Source organism: Saccopteryx bilineata, chromosome 1, assembly GCF_036850765.1.
Source record: "Saccopteryx bilineata isolate mSacBil1 chromosome 1, mSacBil1_pri_phased_curated, whole genome shotgun sequence".
Taxonomy (NCBI): Eukaryota; Metazoa; Chordata; class Mammalia; order Chiroptera; family Emballonuridae; genus Saccopteryx; species Saccopteryx bilineata.
This window is the reverse complement of record NC_089490.1, coordinates 96,597,590-96,615,050: the sequence shown is the minus strand read 5'-3', so window position 1 is coordinate 96,615,050 and position 17,461 is coordinate 96,597,590. Positions and strand designations below refer to the sequence as shown.

The window sequence follows — 17,461 nt, the reverse complement described above, 5'->3', positions numbered from 1 at the left end:
GATGCTATTTTAGATAAGATGACAAGAGAAGGCCTCTCTGAAGAGGTGACATTTGAGCTTAGACCTGAAGAATGTGGGGGAGTGTTCTAGGCAGAAGGACACTCTTCCTGGGCAAAGACCCTGAAATATAGTGCGTGTGACATGTCCTGGAGAAGACTGGGGAAGCATATGGCTGGGGTGGAGCATGGGGAGAATAATGGGAGACCATGTCAGAGAGTACTGGGGAGGCTGTTCAGAGGCTTATAGGCAATGCTCAAATCTTTGGACTTTGAAGAAGTCATTAGGGGGTTTGCAGCAGTGAGGGGGGAGTGACCTGAGTTAGACGGTAGACAGCTCACTCTGGCCACTGGGGGAGAAGAGATTGAGGGCTAACATAGAAGTAGGGGGACTATTTTAATGGTCCAGGGAAGAGTTGACAGTAGCGTGAACCATGAAGGTCATAGGAGAAGCAGTGAGAAGTGGTTGATTCTGCTTATATATTTTTTAAAGGTACAGTCAGTAAGATCTACTGTTGGACTGGATATAGGGTAAAAAAATAAAAGAGAGAGAGAGAGAGAGAACTTGACGTGAGCTATTGAGTAAAAGGTGATTCTATTTACTGAAGTGGGTCAGACCATGGGAAAAACAGGTCAAGAACAGTAGAAACAAAAGTTAGTTTGGGGTGTGGTTATTTGAGGTGCCCTTTAAAAGGCTAGCATCCACCTGGGGATGCTGGGTGAGTATCTAACTGTAAAAGTCTGAAGTTTAAAGGAGAGTTCAGGCTGGAGATGCCAATTTGGAGTTCTTGGAGAAGAGATGATTTGTAAAGCCATGAAGCTCTGGATGCAATCTCCCGGGAAGGGGCATAGATAGAGAAGAGGTTCGAGGCCTGGGCCTGGTGATCCGGTGTTTAGAGGTCAAAGAGATGAGAAAGGAGAGCAAAGGAGACAGAAGAGCAGTCAGGAATGTGGAGGACAGCCAGTAGTGCTTGGTGTCTAGGAAGCCAAGGGATGATGGTTTTCAGTGAGAAAAAAAACATGACCAGCTGGGCCAAACGCTGCTGATGGGTCAGGTCAGATGAGAATGGAAAAGTGACCATTGGATTCAGTGACTTAAAGGTCCCTCACTGATGACTTTGACAAGAGTGGAACACTTTCTAGAAGATAAGGGAGAAAACAGCACACCAAACATATCAGCCCACCCGCCATCTTGTGATGGTTTCACAGCAACTCTAGTAGAACTGACACGTGGACAAACCTGGGCATCAGTCCCAAGGGCAAACCCCATTTTAGTTTCAAATACCTGGCCAGTGAACTTCCCAGGTCATCCACAAGTAAATGAGCAATCTGATAACCAACCATCGTTAGATATCATCTACATGCTAGACAGATAATAGCACAGAATCAAATTATGTGTCTACAACTGACAGACTTTTAACACAGTTGCTACTTTATGTTCTTTATTTTCCTTGTACATCACATCTCCTTACATATCACACAGACTTCAGCTGACATTCTGCCAAGGAAAAGCTACTCCTATCAGGTATTTGAATATCTAATTCAGGATCAACCCTACAGGAAGCCTAAGGGTTGATGTTTTTACCTAAGAATCTTTTTACCTAAGAATCTATAAACACAGGACATAAAAACTGAAATAAGAATTGGCATTCCTGCCTGATCAGGCCATGACACAGAGCATTGGCCTGGGACACAAAGAATGCAGGTTCAAACCCTCGAGGTTACCAGCTTGAGCACAGGCTCATCTGGCTTGAGCACAGGCTCACCAGCTTGAATGCAGGGTCACTGGTTTGAACATGGGATCATGGACATGAACCCATGGTCATTGGCTTGAGCAAAGGGTCACTAGCTCTGCTGTAGACCCCCCTACCCCAGTCAAGGTACATATGAGAAAGCAATCAATGAACAACTAAGGTGCCTCAACAAAGTATTGGTACTTCTTATCTCTCTCCCTTCCTGTCTGTCTTTCCCCATCTTTCCTTCTCTCTGTCTCTCAAAAGAAAGAAGAAAGGAAGAAAGGAAGAGAGGAAGAGAGAAAGAGAGAGAGAGAGAGGAAGGAAGGAAGGAAGGAAGGAAGGAAGGAAGGAAGGAAGGAAGGAAGGAAGGAAGGAAGGAAGAGAGGGAGGGAGGGAGGGAGGGAGGGAGGGAGGGAGAGAGGGAGGGAGGGAGGGAGGGAGGGAAGGGAAGGAAAAGAAATGGCATGTCTATTCAGTGGCCACAGGCTTTTATTGTCATAATCTCTCCCAACAACCACAAACTAGAACCAGAAACAACACAGATCCCAGTACAGCAAACTGCACCCACAGAAACCACCTTGGGCAAAGTAGGAAACCCAGACACACACAAAAGGGCTGCAATGTGCATAACGGGCAGAGAGAGATCTGAATTCATGAGTTTTAATAACACCCTTTCCCGGCAGGTGTCACGAGAGCAAATCTCATTGTTATTATTCCAACTCTTGTTCCACCTTCTCTTGGGCATTCCCACTGCCCTGGGTTTTTATCCTCTCTCCCCAGTGCAAACCCTGAACTCACCAGCACCTGGTTGTCACAGTGACATCATTTGTGGCCCAAGGGGAGGCTAGCTTGCGTCAGAAGACACAGGCAAGTCCTCCCTTAAGGGCTGCAGGATGTCACTACCTGTCTCAAAGGCTCTGCTCTCTAGAGAAAATTCCTCTGCAACTCACCTGTCCAGCCAAAATCTGAGCCTGAAAACACCTACCTGCCATTCCCTGGAGGCAAAACTAAAAATGCTCCATGAAGCCAATATGGTCCAGTTGCTTAGGCTCAAACTGGGAGCCAAGCTCATAGTCCTTACCCCTGCTGGGAGCCCAGACCTGCTGTAAGAACCCTCCCAGAGTCCCTTTATCAGTGTGGTACCCTCTAAGCACAAAGCTGTCTCCATAGCTGTAGATAAAGAAGAAGATGAGCCAAGAGAGCTGTCTGAGCTTGATGCAAACAGGCCAGATGGACACAGAGGAGGAAACCATCAGGCAGCTCCTGCAGGAGACATAGGCTGCAAAGCAGAAGTCAGGGGCCCGGATGCCCGTGCGACTCTGACCAGGGCAGCTCATACATCCTTGCAGCAGAGTCAGGGAGAGGCATAGAGTGCTGCAGACCCTTCCCTACCTCCGCAAACATTTAATCACACATGATGAAGACCAAGTAGCTCATGCCAAACCCCAGGTCCCAGGTTCCCCAAACAGACCGGCAGTCGGGGTGAAGGGGGACATGCTTTAGAGTCTCCGCCCCATGGGGATTAGAGAGGTCTGAGGAAAGTACAGGATAACCACAGCAACTTGTAACAATCCCTTTAAACCTGCAGAGTCTAAAATCTTCTAGTGAAGCTCTTAGCAAATCCATGTCCTCTATACCAACTGGCCAAGTCTACGAGCCGATCAGGGAGGGTGGGCGGCTCCTTCTCAATGAACACTGCCTTATTTCAGGGCCCCAGTGTACTTCTAGGCCTGTCAGCCTGACCCCAAACCTCCGAGGCAGGAAGCAACAACCCCCAGGGACCATCCCATCTGATGGATCACAACGTACAAGTGGCCAAGCCGGCTCCCTAGGGATCCTATCTGACAGCGGATCAGTTGGTTTAAGTATTTCTTGAGAATATATTAGAACCCAACTGTAAAAACCATTCACAATGCCAGGGCACAGCAAGATATTTTGAGATCCGTGGCCCTCTCTTAGGCCACAAGCTCCTTAGAGAGAGCTGCACCTGCAATAGAAGGAAGATGCCAGTTGTAGCCAACAGACAGGCACTGATGGGCAGCCAGGGTGGACCCAAATGGGAGCAGACACAGTTCTACACCCAGATCCTGCAATGGCCTGTGTGAAGTTTTAGTAACTACCTAAGTCTTTCCTTTAGTGGTACAATGAGAGAGAGTTGTGCAGCATGAGATAATTAAGCCTCATGTGAAACTGAGAAATCAAGTGAAAACAGAAAAGTAACTTATTTTTGTCAGAAAGACAGATTGACTCTCTTCACACACCTTTTTGGGCGTCACTATATACCTTCCTGTCCACTAGAGAGGATAATCCTTTGCAAAAGCTGGAGAATCCAGGGTCAAGGGCTGAAAATCATTCCAATGTTGTACCTTGGGTTCCCCTGTAAGTGGGTGGGAAGCCGCCATGAGCCAGCGGGAGTCAGGCAGCCCTCAGAGGATACTCACAACCTCTTCGATGGACAGACAATGGGACGCTTGGGAAAACCAGGCAGGTCTGGCTAATGTGGAATTCAGTACCGGCTGGCAGACAGGAGGGACCCACCCTCACCCGCTTCTGCTCCCTCTTCCTGCTTTCTAGAAAGGTGGGAAAGCCATGCTCCCCAGAGAGAGGGAGCCTCTTCTTAATTACCCTCCAGGAGAAGGGAGAGGGAGCCCTCCGAACGCTACCTGGGGCTGAGTCCATGGAGACTGCTCAGCTGCTGGAGCAGGCTGGAAGGGAAGGAGACTGCATCCTCAGCGGCCTCTGGGCTGGCCTGGAACCTGCCTACAGGAGCCCGGGCCTCAGGGAGGTCGTGGGAATAGCCACAAATGCAGGGGAGAGTGAAGGAGAACATCCAGGAACTGGCAGGACGGGCAGCTTGAGATGCCCTTGCAGGACGGGCAGCTTGAGATTATCCCCAGAGAGGCCATCCCACACTGCAACTCCCAACCCTTCTCCATCGCCTCCAGACACAAATTCAAGGGTTCACCTTTGCACTCCACCGAAGTCCTCCCTGCCACCCTCTCGAGGAACAGTAAACTATCACAGTGTAAGGAAAACATATAAATATACTGCACATCTTCCGAGGTCTTGGCTCTTTCTTTTTTAGGATCCCTTTAGCCTCCCCCCAACCCCCCTAAGCACTGAAACTGCAGGCAGGAGCCCAGCACCACGGTAAGAATTCCCCTCACCATATACAAGAAGTGGTATCGACCTGGCTATGGAGCTCTGGCTGGGATTTTGACACCAAGGTTTTAGTCCTTACTTGACAAATATGTATTGACACTGGAACCAGTTTCCTCACTTCGCTGGGTATGTTTCCTAGCCCGAATGGACAGGAGAAAGCTTGCGCTCTCGCTCATGGCTTCTCTGACTCCCCCATCACGGCAAGGAGTACTGCCCTAATTGTGACCTTGGCAGAGGAGAACAAGGACACCAGGACTGGCCAGCAAACCCAAGGGAAAGCCACAAAGAAAGAGCTTCTCATCTTTCCAAGACATTGGCCCCTTTTTACTGAGCATCCCTTGGACGTAAACCTTGGGAACTTATACACCAAGATGCGACTCCATCCTGGCTGGTCTCACCCTGCCTCCCAGATTCCACCTGTTCAACTTGTACACTGGGAATAATTCTGTTGGCCTAAGAAATACAGTTCCTGGGAAGAAAATGTTGTGTTAAAAGGTTTTGTTGTTAATAATAATATAATATCATTGCAAAGACAAATACATATATATTTTGGATCATCTTACAATCTGCTTCTCTCTGCCTCTGTGAAGATTAAAGAGGGCTGGCTGATTTCTCCCACCAGTTGCAGTGTGTTCCTGGTCTCTGGAATGTTCTTGTAAAGTGCTCTACCTGACAGGCTGGGTCACCACCCACCCACCCAGCAGGAGGTTTCTTAGGTGGGCAGTGGTCGTGATCACTCTTTAAAGGGGAGGAATGTGAAATTAGAGAGTGGGAGGACAGAAAATAGTTGGGGTGAGCGAGGTGAGATGTGGGGAGAAATGCTTCCTCCTTTTCCTTTAAATTTGATCCGGGACTTTTCAGGAAATTAAACACCGAGACTATTAGCATCAGATAGAAAACAGATGAGGTTAAGACATCGAAATACTAGAGCAGATTCCCTGAGCAGGCAGAGAAGGGACATGTGTAAGCAATCACAGCAGTATTTCTGGAAAAGACCTTTTATGTTTTTAATACTTAACACTTCATAACAGGGACTAATAGGCAGGATAAAAAGAAGGCTGCTCTAAAGGCAACTTGGGGGATGAATGATTTTCCAGACAACAGAGTTGGGGGGAGGGAAACTTCTTGGGCTTCCATTTCTCACCCCTCCTGCCCTCGCCCACCAGCCTCTGCTCACCAGAGTTGCTGAAGGCTGGAGGAAGCTGCACGGGAGGGTGGCCTGAAGGGGTTGACAGCCAGATGAAGCAGTCACCTCTAAGGAGGTGGGGTGATGCCATAGCAGGGCAGGGGAAACCCACATTCCCAGAATGTCAGCAAACAGAAGAAAGGGGATCTAAGTGGAAGGCTGGGGAAAGAGCTGTCCCGTCAGGAGCTGTGACTGGCCCAGGAGAGATCTTTCCAAAGGGACTCTTCCCTTCCCCTAACTACAACCTCTAATTCCTAGCTGCCCAAATACACAGCATGAATGAGCCTCCCTGTCCCTCCAATTTCTTATCTGAAATTTGGGAATGACTATCCCTTACTAGTCTGCCCAGAGGACAAGGACAAGAACTTAAAGATGACCCCCCCAACAAATAAAAAAGAAGATCATGACATGGATAATAGTACATTTTTAGCAAGATTTGAGAGACAGAGGTATTTCTAGCCTGTTTCTGTTTATTACAGAGATATTTCTAGTCTGTGTTGTCATGGGCAATGTGCTCACTCTTTCTGTGTGTCTATTTTACCATCTATAAATTAAGGAATTAGGACTTTCAGGGTTTCCCAGCTAAGCCCCTCTCATCACCAGGAACAAGATAATGCTTTTGTGTGAAATAGTTACCATAGCTGGTCCCCCAGACACTAGATACCAGCAACACCCCTATACACACAATTGTGTCAATGACCAGAATTGGCCCTCGCATTTCCAAGGGCCTAGGCAGCAGGGAGCTGTAGAAGAACTGCTGGAAAATATAGAAGCAGATAAAGCAAACATTGAGGACACATCTATGTCGTTCACACACCCCCCCCCCCATGGTCTCTGGTGCTCACAGTCCTCAGCACAGCATAGAGCAACTCACCTTTCTGTCATTCATGTCGTCCCCTGGACTATCATATTCACCCTGCAGGAGAAAAAGACATGCTAGAGGAAGCCAATGGAATGATTGAAAACAGAGAAAACATTTTCTTCTATTTTCCAATGCCATCCCTTCTTCTCACTCTCATTCAAGGAAGGTCAAAAGCATGACGTGGTCAGGAGCCAATAGTCCACTTCCTTAGTCATCAACCCTTACATTCCCTGGGGACAGCGTCTCAGACAGACACTCCCCTCAGGCGCCCCAGGGATCAGCCTGTGCCTCCTCATAGCCACAGCACAGCCTGTGTCTGTAAATGGGCATAGCACAGAAGTCACCCTGTGCTGTGTCCTGCACCCGGTGCCTAATGGGAAGAACCTAACCTCTCGTATGCCCATGGTAAAGATGCCAGTGAGAAAAACACTGTCATCTGGGGAATTCCTTCAGCATTCAGCCCTCCCCACCTCAGTCACCTCCTTTGGCAGGTGCTAAAGAAGTCACCAACCCAATGAACAGTGTAGCCATGGGGGCATTTAGTTCACTAGTTCACAGGTCACTTAAGGTCCTCATGAGTCATCTTGAAGAATGTTGTTGCATCATATTATGGAATGTTTATAACATTACACCCAGTCAAGGAAAGCTTTAATTACAACCTATTTCCTTTACTTAACCAAACAACAGTATAAGGAATTTTGAGAGATTTTCTTCAAAAATGTTAAATTTAAAAAAAAAAAATCTGATGCTTAGTATATATTTGCATGTTAAGAATGAAGAATTTCACACCCACACAAATCTATCATCTACGAAGCATCACTTTCAATTAACTGCTCACAAAAATTAGGGGATAGTTTATAGTTTCATATTCATTTTGAAATATCCTCCAATTTTTGTGAGCAGTATATATTTAAGGGTCTGACCATCCAGGTTGTGAGTTATCCAGGCCACAGACTTTCCTTCTACCACCATCCACCCAGCTCCAACATCTCCTTCCTTTAACACTGCAAGCCATCTCTGTCTGCTCACACTTTCTCCCAGAACAGAGGCAAGGAGCGGAGGGAACGCTCAAACAGCACCAGTTCATTTGCCATTGGGGAAATAGCTGGACAGCCAACTGGCAAAAACCAAACGGGGCTGATGGTCAGTCATGAGCAGCGCAGAATCAGCCAAGGCATTTTAATGTCCTGATTCACTCCTTCCTCGCCTCACCCACCGCATTGCCTGTGGTTGTCAAGTTTCTTAAGACTCCTGGGAGTGTGCCGACAGAAACGGTACTTACGTCATGAAGTGGGTAGGCAGCATCATAGATACTGTTTGCTATCAGAGAGTTAATACCTATGGAAGAAAGGAAGACAAAAATCATAACTCTAGGCCAGGGGTTTCTGGACATAAGCTTTGTCTTTTGATACATATTAAACCCTACCCACAAGTCAGCTGATGGCCTCCCAGTCTACATGGGTTTTTGTCAAGCTTTAGGTCTTAGTGGAATAGCAGTATTTTTTCATTCCCCGAATACAAAGCTAAGTCTTGGTATCAGACATGCTTTCTCAAAGTTCACATTCCTCCTGTCCCCACACACTGAGATCTCTCCAGTCCAACGACTGTCTTCCTACACCCCCACCTCCATGGTCAACACCGTCAGCTGGAAATATCTATGGTCAACGATATTGCATAGGAACAACCACGTGAATTGCTGTAATGACAGTCAATAGAAGTATATGTCAGCACATCCCACGGCACTTTACCCAAACTCATTTCTGGCACCTTTCTTTTCCTTCACAGAGCAGAGCTCATTACTGTTCAAGCCTGGCCTGTGGACCATGGGCTGCTGGAGCCAGGGCGGCGGGGCAGTAGTTCTCAAAGTGTGATCTGGGGGAACCTTAGGGGTCCCCATGACCCTTTCAGGGGGTTCATAAGGTCAAAACTACTTTTGTACAACAGGACTAAGATATTATCTGCTTTATTATTCCTAAGCTCTAACGAGCATACACTGCAGTTGTGTGACATGTGATAACATCATCCCCCAGACAGCTAATAGAAAGTATGTGTGCATGTCCTTGTGCTTTAAAAGTTTTTCAGCTTTAACTTTTGATACAATAAATATTGATCGATGTGACCCATCTAAACAAAAGCCCTTTGGAGACTCTCAATAATTTTTGAAAGTGTAAAGGGATCCGGAGGCCAAAATGTTTGAAAACCATACAACAACGAACTCATTTTTTAATCTCAGCAGTATTTCACACCCCTTGTGGATAGCGACCCTATTAAATATATGTTAAAGGAATGAATAGCTCTGTCCCTAAAACTGTGATATACTCACAACAGAGAGCCCTCTGCTCAGTATCGCTGTTATTTACTTGTTTCATTCACAGTTTATTCAGCAACTATAGAGCAATGTGTATGTTCTGTCTGACTCAGAGTGGTCTGTCCTGGGTCACTGGCTCCCAGATAGAAGGGATTGCTTCTCCCCAACTCCAGTCCTGAGGATCCCACCGTGCCAGGAGGCACCTTTAATCATGGAGAGGGGGCGGAGGGGCATGTCCCTGGTGCACACTGACTTCCCTGGTCTCAAGCACACTTTCTGCCCTGGATCATTCCTTCCAGAGGGCTGTGGATAGTAGTGGGAGGAGGAGTCAACTGTCTTTGGTGGGAAACACGAATAATGTCTAAACTTTCAGGCATTTGCATTTTCAAGGTTCTGGATAGATGACAGGTTTTAGATAACAAATCTAAACAACAGTTACTCACCGAGATTCATGGTTTTCCACCTTCCCTTCTTACCCAAGGCCCCACCTACAAGCCAGAGACCGCAGAGGCTCTCAAACAATCCTCTCCCTTCTGCCAGCCCCTTTTCCTCAAACCTTGTACCTATTTGCCTCAGTTCTAGGATGCCAGATGCCAGAAACCCCGCCGTGGGCCCCATGTGGGAGCAGAGGCCCTTGGGAGGCCCCAGGGGGCGTTCAGCCAGAGTGGCCATTCTCCTTGGGAGCTGAGTGTCTGGTGTAGCAGCATCACCAAAGGGCCAGATCCTCTCCTGATTTGAAGCTTCCTTCTCGGCATGAACATAAAATATCAGAAATAACTCTGGGGAGTGGGGGGACCAGAGGGGGGGTAAAGGAGTGGGGGGGGGGGGGCTTCCCTGAGGCTCAGTAAGCTGCAGATTTGTCCTGCTCACAAGACTACAGTTTCACTCTGAGCATCATTAATCAGTTCAAGAGCCAGAACCACAGCAATGTGAAGCCACCCTACAATAATCAAGGGGAGGAGTCCCACGTCAGGATAGGGTGGGGGTAGTTCAAAGCTACACAAAGGCTGTCAACATGGATAGAAGCTGAAGCAACACAGGCGGGTAGGGCTCCCACTAGACCCACCCCTGCACTACCCCACCCAATCCCCCCAACACTCACACCTCATGGTTGCCATGGCAGCAGTATACACCCTGAAGACAGTCTCTCAAAACTGCAGGGGAAAAGTTAAACAGGTGTTGAACTCTCCTGCTAATTCTCAGCTTTGCTGAGCACAGTAGCTAAGTGTCTGAGAGAATTAGGCCGACAACCTGAACTCCTGGGTCCTGCTGCCAGAGCCTCAGAATGATTCCAAATCGTTGGAGGTCTAGAGCTGTGCACGCCGCCCACCCCCCAATCTCAAATAAAGCTTCTTCTGCAATGTGTGCCCACAGCAGGCTGCTCACTTTACTTCACTTCTAGCACTTTCCTCATTGTGTTGTGACCCCAAAAGACCTACAAGTACCTGAGGTCAGAGAGCACACCCCTCTCTCACCTCTGTCTTTTATTGATGGCACCTAGTCCCCTGCTGGGAACACAGAAGGAATAATGGCTGTTAAGAATAATAGCCGAGGCCCTGGCCGGTTGGCTCGGTGGTGGAGCGTCGGCCTGGCGTGCAGGAGTCCCGGGTTCGATTCCTGGCCAGGGCACACAGGAGAAGTGCCCATCTGCTTCTCCACCCCTCCCCCTCTCCTTCCTCTCTGTCTCTCTCTTCCCCTCCCGCAGCGAGGCTCCATTGGAGCAAGGATGGTCCAGGCGCTGGGAATGGCTCCTCGGCCTCTGCCCCGGGCACTGGAGTGGCTCTGGTCGCAACAGAGCAACGCCCCGGAGGGGCAGAGCGTCGCCCCCTGGTGGGCATGGCAGGTGGATCCCGGTCGGGCGCATGCGGGAGTCTGTCTGGCTGTCTCTCCCCATTTCCAGCTTCAGAAAAGTGAGAAAGAAAAAAAAAAAAAGTAAAAATAAATAAATAAATAAATAAATAAATAAATAAATAAATAAATAGAAGAAGAATAGCCTAGGCTAAACTTATCTCCCTGACATTTCCTGTTTATCACAGGCACCCACTTTCCTCACTATTTCAGTTTTCCTTGGCAATCCATGCCGACGAAGAAACTTTAAACTCCAGCTCATTAGTCTACTTCCTAAGAGAGGAAGCCCAATAAATGGTTCTTGGCCTTGGAGCCAAGATGATGCAGGCCATCCTGACCCAGATAACCGGAGCCCCACAGGCGGTCCTGAAACGTGTCTCTGTCCCACTAGCTGCGGACCTCCTCCTTTCCAGATGGTGTCATGTGCGCAATCCCAACCACCACTAACACCCCCCCCCCCGCCTTTGCTTTGCTGAGCAGGGGGAGGGAACAGGACAGAAAAGAAAAGGGAGTGGGGAGGGGCAGGCAAGTTGAAAAGGAACTCTGCATCCACGACTTCACCCGAGAATGGGGATTGTTTGGGCCTCTTGGGTCACCCACAGACTTCAGAATCCAAGTTTCTACCCTCAAACAAGCATGGAAATCAGTTTGAAAGAAGAAAATAATCAAATGTTTTAAAGGAGTTTCTGCTTTGAAAATTGAAATTCTGAACATTTCCTTTTCAGCAATTGGGTTAATTGGTTCTATCACACACCATCTATTTGGCCAGTTTGGCTATAATGGTAAAGCTTTCCTCTTCATGATCATGTCTATATTTCTTCCCCTCTGCTCTAGACCCAAAGTTAGAGAGAGAGCCAACCTTTCCTCCTGTTACTCTCAAAAGCGGGGCCAGGGAGAAAGAGAAAGCATGGAGGACCTTTTCCTTCCGCTCTACCCACATAGAGGGGCAGTGCTTCAACTTAAAGCATAGCTCATGAGGACCCCGCATTGATGCCTAAGTTCCATCAAGTCATCAGGTACTTCAATCCTATTCCTATTGCGTGTGCTTCCTATTTGCTTAGCACTGGCCACAATTCTGCACAGCCTGACCCAGCCAATCCTAGAAACACCGGTCCTCTGCATCCACAGGGTCAGGCTCAAGGGACAGAAAAGGGTGGGTTCAGTTCCATGACTGGTACCTGAAAATACACACAACACAAACCTGAGGCCTAGCATTTACCTTCTGAGACATCTCTGGTTTCCTGGATACAAAAAAAAAGCAATCAAAGCACAGCTTATGGTCTGCCTCCCAGAAGGAGTCTCATTAAATCTGCAAGTGGCACTGGTGACAGGGACTATAGCTCTATCCCCTTCAGGCTAAACTCAAAGGAAACCGTGCTCCATTGGGACAGGTACTTAGAGGAATGGTACTGAACTCCTGAAAACCCATTTGGTTTTGATCCCCCCAGAACAGGGCCGATCCACCCGGCGTTGGGCTTTCATCCTGCACTCCAGCCAGACGTAAATCTAAACCAGAGCCCCCAGACGGTGCACTGAAGGGAGACTATATTTACCCATCACCAAATTGTCTTGACATGTGTTTAATTACTTAAATGCCTTTAATCCAAAGCCTTTTCTTCTAACAAAATATAAACCAGCTCAGCTGGATGAATGATAAACCAGATGTTTACAACACACAACATGGTCTGGCTTTGGTCAAAATAATTAAGACATCATCTCCTGAGTGGGGAGGGGAGATGCCCAAAGCATACATTTGTGCAAATGCTCTGACACCAAAGCATCTATGAAAATGGAGCTCCAACAATATGTAATTTTCTGTCCACGAAAAGGCACCAATGACTTCCATATGAAGAAACAGAAAAGGTGTCTGTCCTCCTCTGACGGGACCAAGGCGGCTTGGGTTTCTTTCCATGGTAAAGTGAACTTTAAAGGCACCAGGGCCCTGACAAAGGAGGCATCATGGGGTTGGGTCAACTTCGTGATGGCTCACATGCTACTACCACCATGCAGAAGCCAAACTCACAAAGATATGTAGTCTCTGAACACCATGTGTGCATTAGTCTATAACCCCTCGCTTCCAGGGGTAAATAAGAGAAAAATTCTCCACCTACACCTTTGTAAGCTGTCTCTCTGTTAATATGCCCATGAATTTTGAATTTTCCTGATTTGAGTATGTCATTTGCTCCTTTTGGAACCCTAACCGATTCTTAGGAGTGCCCCCCCCCATCATGTCTTTTGTATTATTTGCTTTCTTTGTATGAATCTCTCTTGACAGACTGTCATGTGGCTTACTTCCTCTTGTCCTCAAATGTTACCTGAAAAGTAAGTTCCATAAAGGCAAGGATTGGTGGCTGTTGTGTCTGCCTGATTCACTACACTATTCTCTAGCTCTGGAGTATGAATGACACATAGGAGATGCTCAATAAAAATCTGTTGAATGAATGAATGAATCCAACATTAGGAAGACCTCAGCTTCCACTTCTCTGGGAAACCTTTCCCAATAACTTCATTCACTTATTAATTGATTAAAGAGCTATGAAGAAGAACCAAAAAACAAAACAAAAAAAACCCTACACAACTCAAGTTCTAAATCTAGCTCTGAATTTCTAACCTTAGGCACCAAGGTAACCTGTGCTGTGAAATCAGTTAGCATCTTTTGAACCTACTCTGCATAGAGGTTTCCTGGGTCAAATGAGATGAGAGTAAAAGTGCTTTGAAAAGCATACGACTGCACAGTGCAAGGGGTCCTTATTTACTGGTTACAGCCAATGCCTTATTTGTATAGACTCTCTCTCCTACCTGGTTATCTCAGCTCTCTCAACAGAGAACAAAGAAGGAAAAGTATCTAGATCTCATAAAGTCCCACCCCTAATGTTGTGTACCTTAACCACAAAAGCCTTCAGGCCCTCCTTCAGTGCGTTTTTACTCTCTCTTCACCCAAAATTCTAACAAGACTGGTTTTCTGTCTCCCAAACAGAAAAAGCAAAACGGAAATAACCAAACTCTAGACATGTTACCTGAGTCGGAAATTCAAGAAATCAGAGAGTGTGCGGCAAACAACCCTAGCAATACTTTGGTAACCCTTGAGGAAACATTTTAAAAAGCTTATTTTTTCAGTGATGAACCTGAATCATCCAGAAAAGTTTCCACATGCATTCACAAAGGGACTGTCTGCTGATCTACTATACATAAGGAAGCAGAGAATGGTATGAGAGATTTTAGACGATTTTCTATACAAAACGATGCTGTGCCGAGGACATCAAGACCTAAACCACTAACCATCTTCCTTCCCCTTTCACTTTGGCTCAAGGTCAGATTCACAGCCCAACTGCAGAAACCAGAGGGCCTTATGGTTTGAATATTTGTAGTCTATTTTTTCTCCTACTTTTGACATTCCATTTTAATTTGTGCTCTTCCTGTTTCTTATTTTTTAATTTATTATTTATATTATACTGTTTTATTGTTTTTCTTGTAAGCCACCTAAGAAATTTTATGGAATGAGACAGGACTATAAATAACTCAATATATACAACTTGCATAGAACTCAGTGCTCTGCAAAAGTAGTCATTCAAAACAATTTATTTTCCACACGGAAGAGGAGTGACAATACTAAGGAAAAAGAAAGAGTATTTCTGAATTATTATTACTTTTAGTATACCCTCTAATTCTAATTTTTATTCTCTTACCCACTTTTAACCTCTAGTGTAATCAGGCACAATGGGAAAGGGAATAAGGCTTTGTAAGTTGGTCACAAATGTAATGACCATGTAAAAGTTAACGCCAAGGGTAAGGGATCAATAATGCCTTGGAAAACAACGTCAAGCACTATCCTGTTCTCCTTTATTTTTTCTTTCTTTATTTTATAAAGCAATAATCCTCTGGAGTATCTGAGTCCATTCTATGCCCTTTGTGCTTCTCTATACAACCAGTGAGAAGGGCAACAAAATCAAAATTTACTCCATAGCTCAAAGGTCCATATTATCCTGAGGTCTCACAGTGTTAAAGTAATCATATTTTTCATTCTTTCTGGTCTTCTAAGTAAGATTGTTTAAGTTGACCAAAGGGCTTAGAAAGGACTTGATTTTCCCAGGAAGAAGTCAAACAAAGTGAAAACTGGCCTTCAGGGCTGGGAAGCAGAGGTCAGTCATATGTCCCTTGTTACAAAGCTAATAAATCATCAGTTGCTATTGTGGAACTACCAGACTACTTATTTTAGGAAAAGGGAGTTAGGGGTTCAACGTATGGATTTGGGACCGGGCAGGGGACATCAAGTCACAATATGTAACTGTTATGGGGTTTGCATTTTATCTAAGGAAGGTAGGTGTAGAACTATTTTACCATTTCTAGCAGGTCAGTGAAATAATCAGATGTACAATTTAAAAAGATCATACAGGGTACCTTTTATAGAATGAGTTAAAATATACAAAACTGGAGACAGGAAGATGTCTTAGTGGTGGCGAGAGTGATTCAGGTAAAAAAATGCAGTTTATGTAGACTAGGATAATGGTTGTGAAGAGAAAAATTATACCGATTTCAGAGATATTTTAGAGGTCAATTAACACAACAGCACTTTCTTATAATTTCTGGCTTGAGAAACTGAAAGCTAGTGTTTATCAAAATTTGGGTGACAGGAATGGGAGCTGGGTAGTCCCCCAAAGGGAAATCTCTAGGGTCCTTTTGGTTCACACTATGGTTGGGGTTCTTTTAGGGCAGCGGTTCTCAACCTGTGGGACCGCTGTTTTAGGGTATCTGCATGAAGATGTTGAATATGTGGATGGATATTTACTCTTGAGAATCTAGACAGAAAATAATTCACGACTTAATTTTCATCATGTCCATGCTTAAAACACAGAAATCAACAGTAAGTCTTTAAATTTTATTGTATACTGAGCTGCTTATTTAACCCTTAATTTAAAATAGTTAAAATGGCACTAAGGAATAGACTTTATAACGTCTGTTAGCCTCAGTTTTTCTTAATTTTTCATCATTTTGTCAGAGAAGGAAAATTGAGGCTCATGGACAAAACATAGCCTGCCACAATCTAACAGAATTTAGTGGAGACAGAATTTTAATTAACTTCCTCATGTTTTCCTGCCAAAGTCCTAACAGAAGTACATTGGTGCCTTAGGATCTCAGGTTCATTATATGTCCTTCCAACTCAAAAGTGTATAAATTGAGGCTAAATAACTATTGTTTCTGTACTAACAGACTTTAAAGATTCAACCTAACTCTACTTCTAGTTCATAGCATCCCAAAGGTAGTAGTGATAGAAAACCCAAATTTTACACGCAATTCTGACAGCGACTCAGTATATAACCCTACACAAGTTACTTATCCTCTTTGTACCCATTTACAACTGGAGATAAGAAATATGGACATGTTTCTCTCGGGCTATGAAACTAATATTAGAAAATTTACATTAAGCCTGACCAGGTGGTGGCGCAGTGGATATAGCATCAGACCGGGATGTGGAGGGCCCAGTTTCGAAACTCCGAGGTCGCCAGCTTGAGCGTGGGCTCATCTGGTTTGAGCAAGGCTCACCAGCTTAAGCCCAAGGTCACTGGCTTGAACAATGGGTCAATTGATCTGCTGTAGCCCCCCAGTCAAGGCACATATGAGAAAGCAATCAATGAACAACTAAGGAGCTGCAATGAAGAATTGATGATTCTTATCTCTCCCCCTTCCTGTCTGTCTGTCCCTATATGTCTCTCTCTCTGACTCTGCCGCAAAAAAAGGAAGGAGGGAGGGAGGGAAGGAGGGAGGGAGGGAGGGAGGGAGGAAGGAAGGAAGGAAGGAAGGAAGGAAGGAAGGAAGGAAGGAAGGAAGGAAGGAAGGAAGGAAGGAAGAATTTACATTGGTAACTAGACACATACATGGAAGGTAACTGTTTCCTCCTTTGTGTTCCCTTTGCACTCTGAACATGTCTCTTATTGTACCTACCAGATTATCTCATAATTATCAGTTTATATATTTGTCTGCATGGCTAAACTAGGAGCCCCTCAAGGGCGGAAATTAGGTCAAATTCATCTTGGCATTTCTCAGTTTCTATAGTATCATTTGACACACTGCAGGTGTTCAAGAAATGTTTTCTGAATGTCAAAAAAGAAAGAAATTTTTGAAAACTACCCAACAACAACAAATCCCTTAAGATGTTTGACTTTGAGACATCAAAACTCAGCTCCTCAAAGGAAAAAAATTCAGTGTTGAAGCAGAGGGTCTCTGATGACCACTCAGTACTCTGGAGACCATCTCTCAAAATAAACTTTAGTTCTTAGGGACTTTCTAGTTTACAAAACAAACTAAAAGGTTCTTGTTTAATCTTTACAAATACTCTTCAAGTAGACATTATTATCCACACTTTGA

General features: G+C 45.5%; 1 protein-coding gene across 3 annotated transcripts in view; it reads right to left on the bottom strand.

Annotated features, from left to right (window-relative positions):
* The window catches only part of ANO2 (anoctamin 2), a 348,314-nt gene that overhangs the window by 218,482 nt on the left and 112,371 nt on the right, over window positions 1-17,461 (bottom strand). For all 3 annotated transcript variants that reach the window (XM_066261651.1, XM_066261659.1, XM_066261667.1), the window contains 2 exons: window positions 8,225-8,280; window positions 6,955-6,996 (listed from right to left, as the gene is read on the bottom strand). In XM_066261651.1, the coding sequence (XP_066117748.1) occupies window positions 6,955-6,996; window positions 8,225-8,280 (98 nt within the window). The remainder of the gene's footprint in view (window positions 1-6,954; window positions 6,997-8,224; window positions 8,281-17,461) is intronic.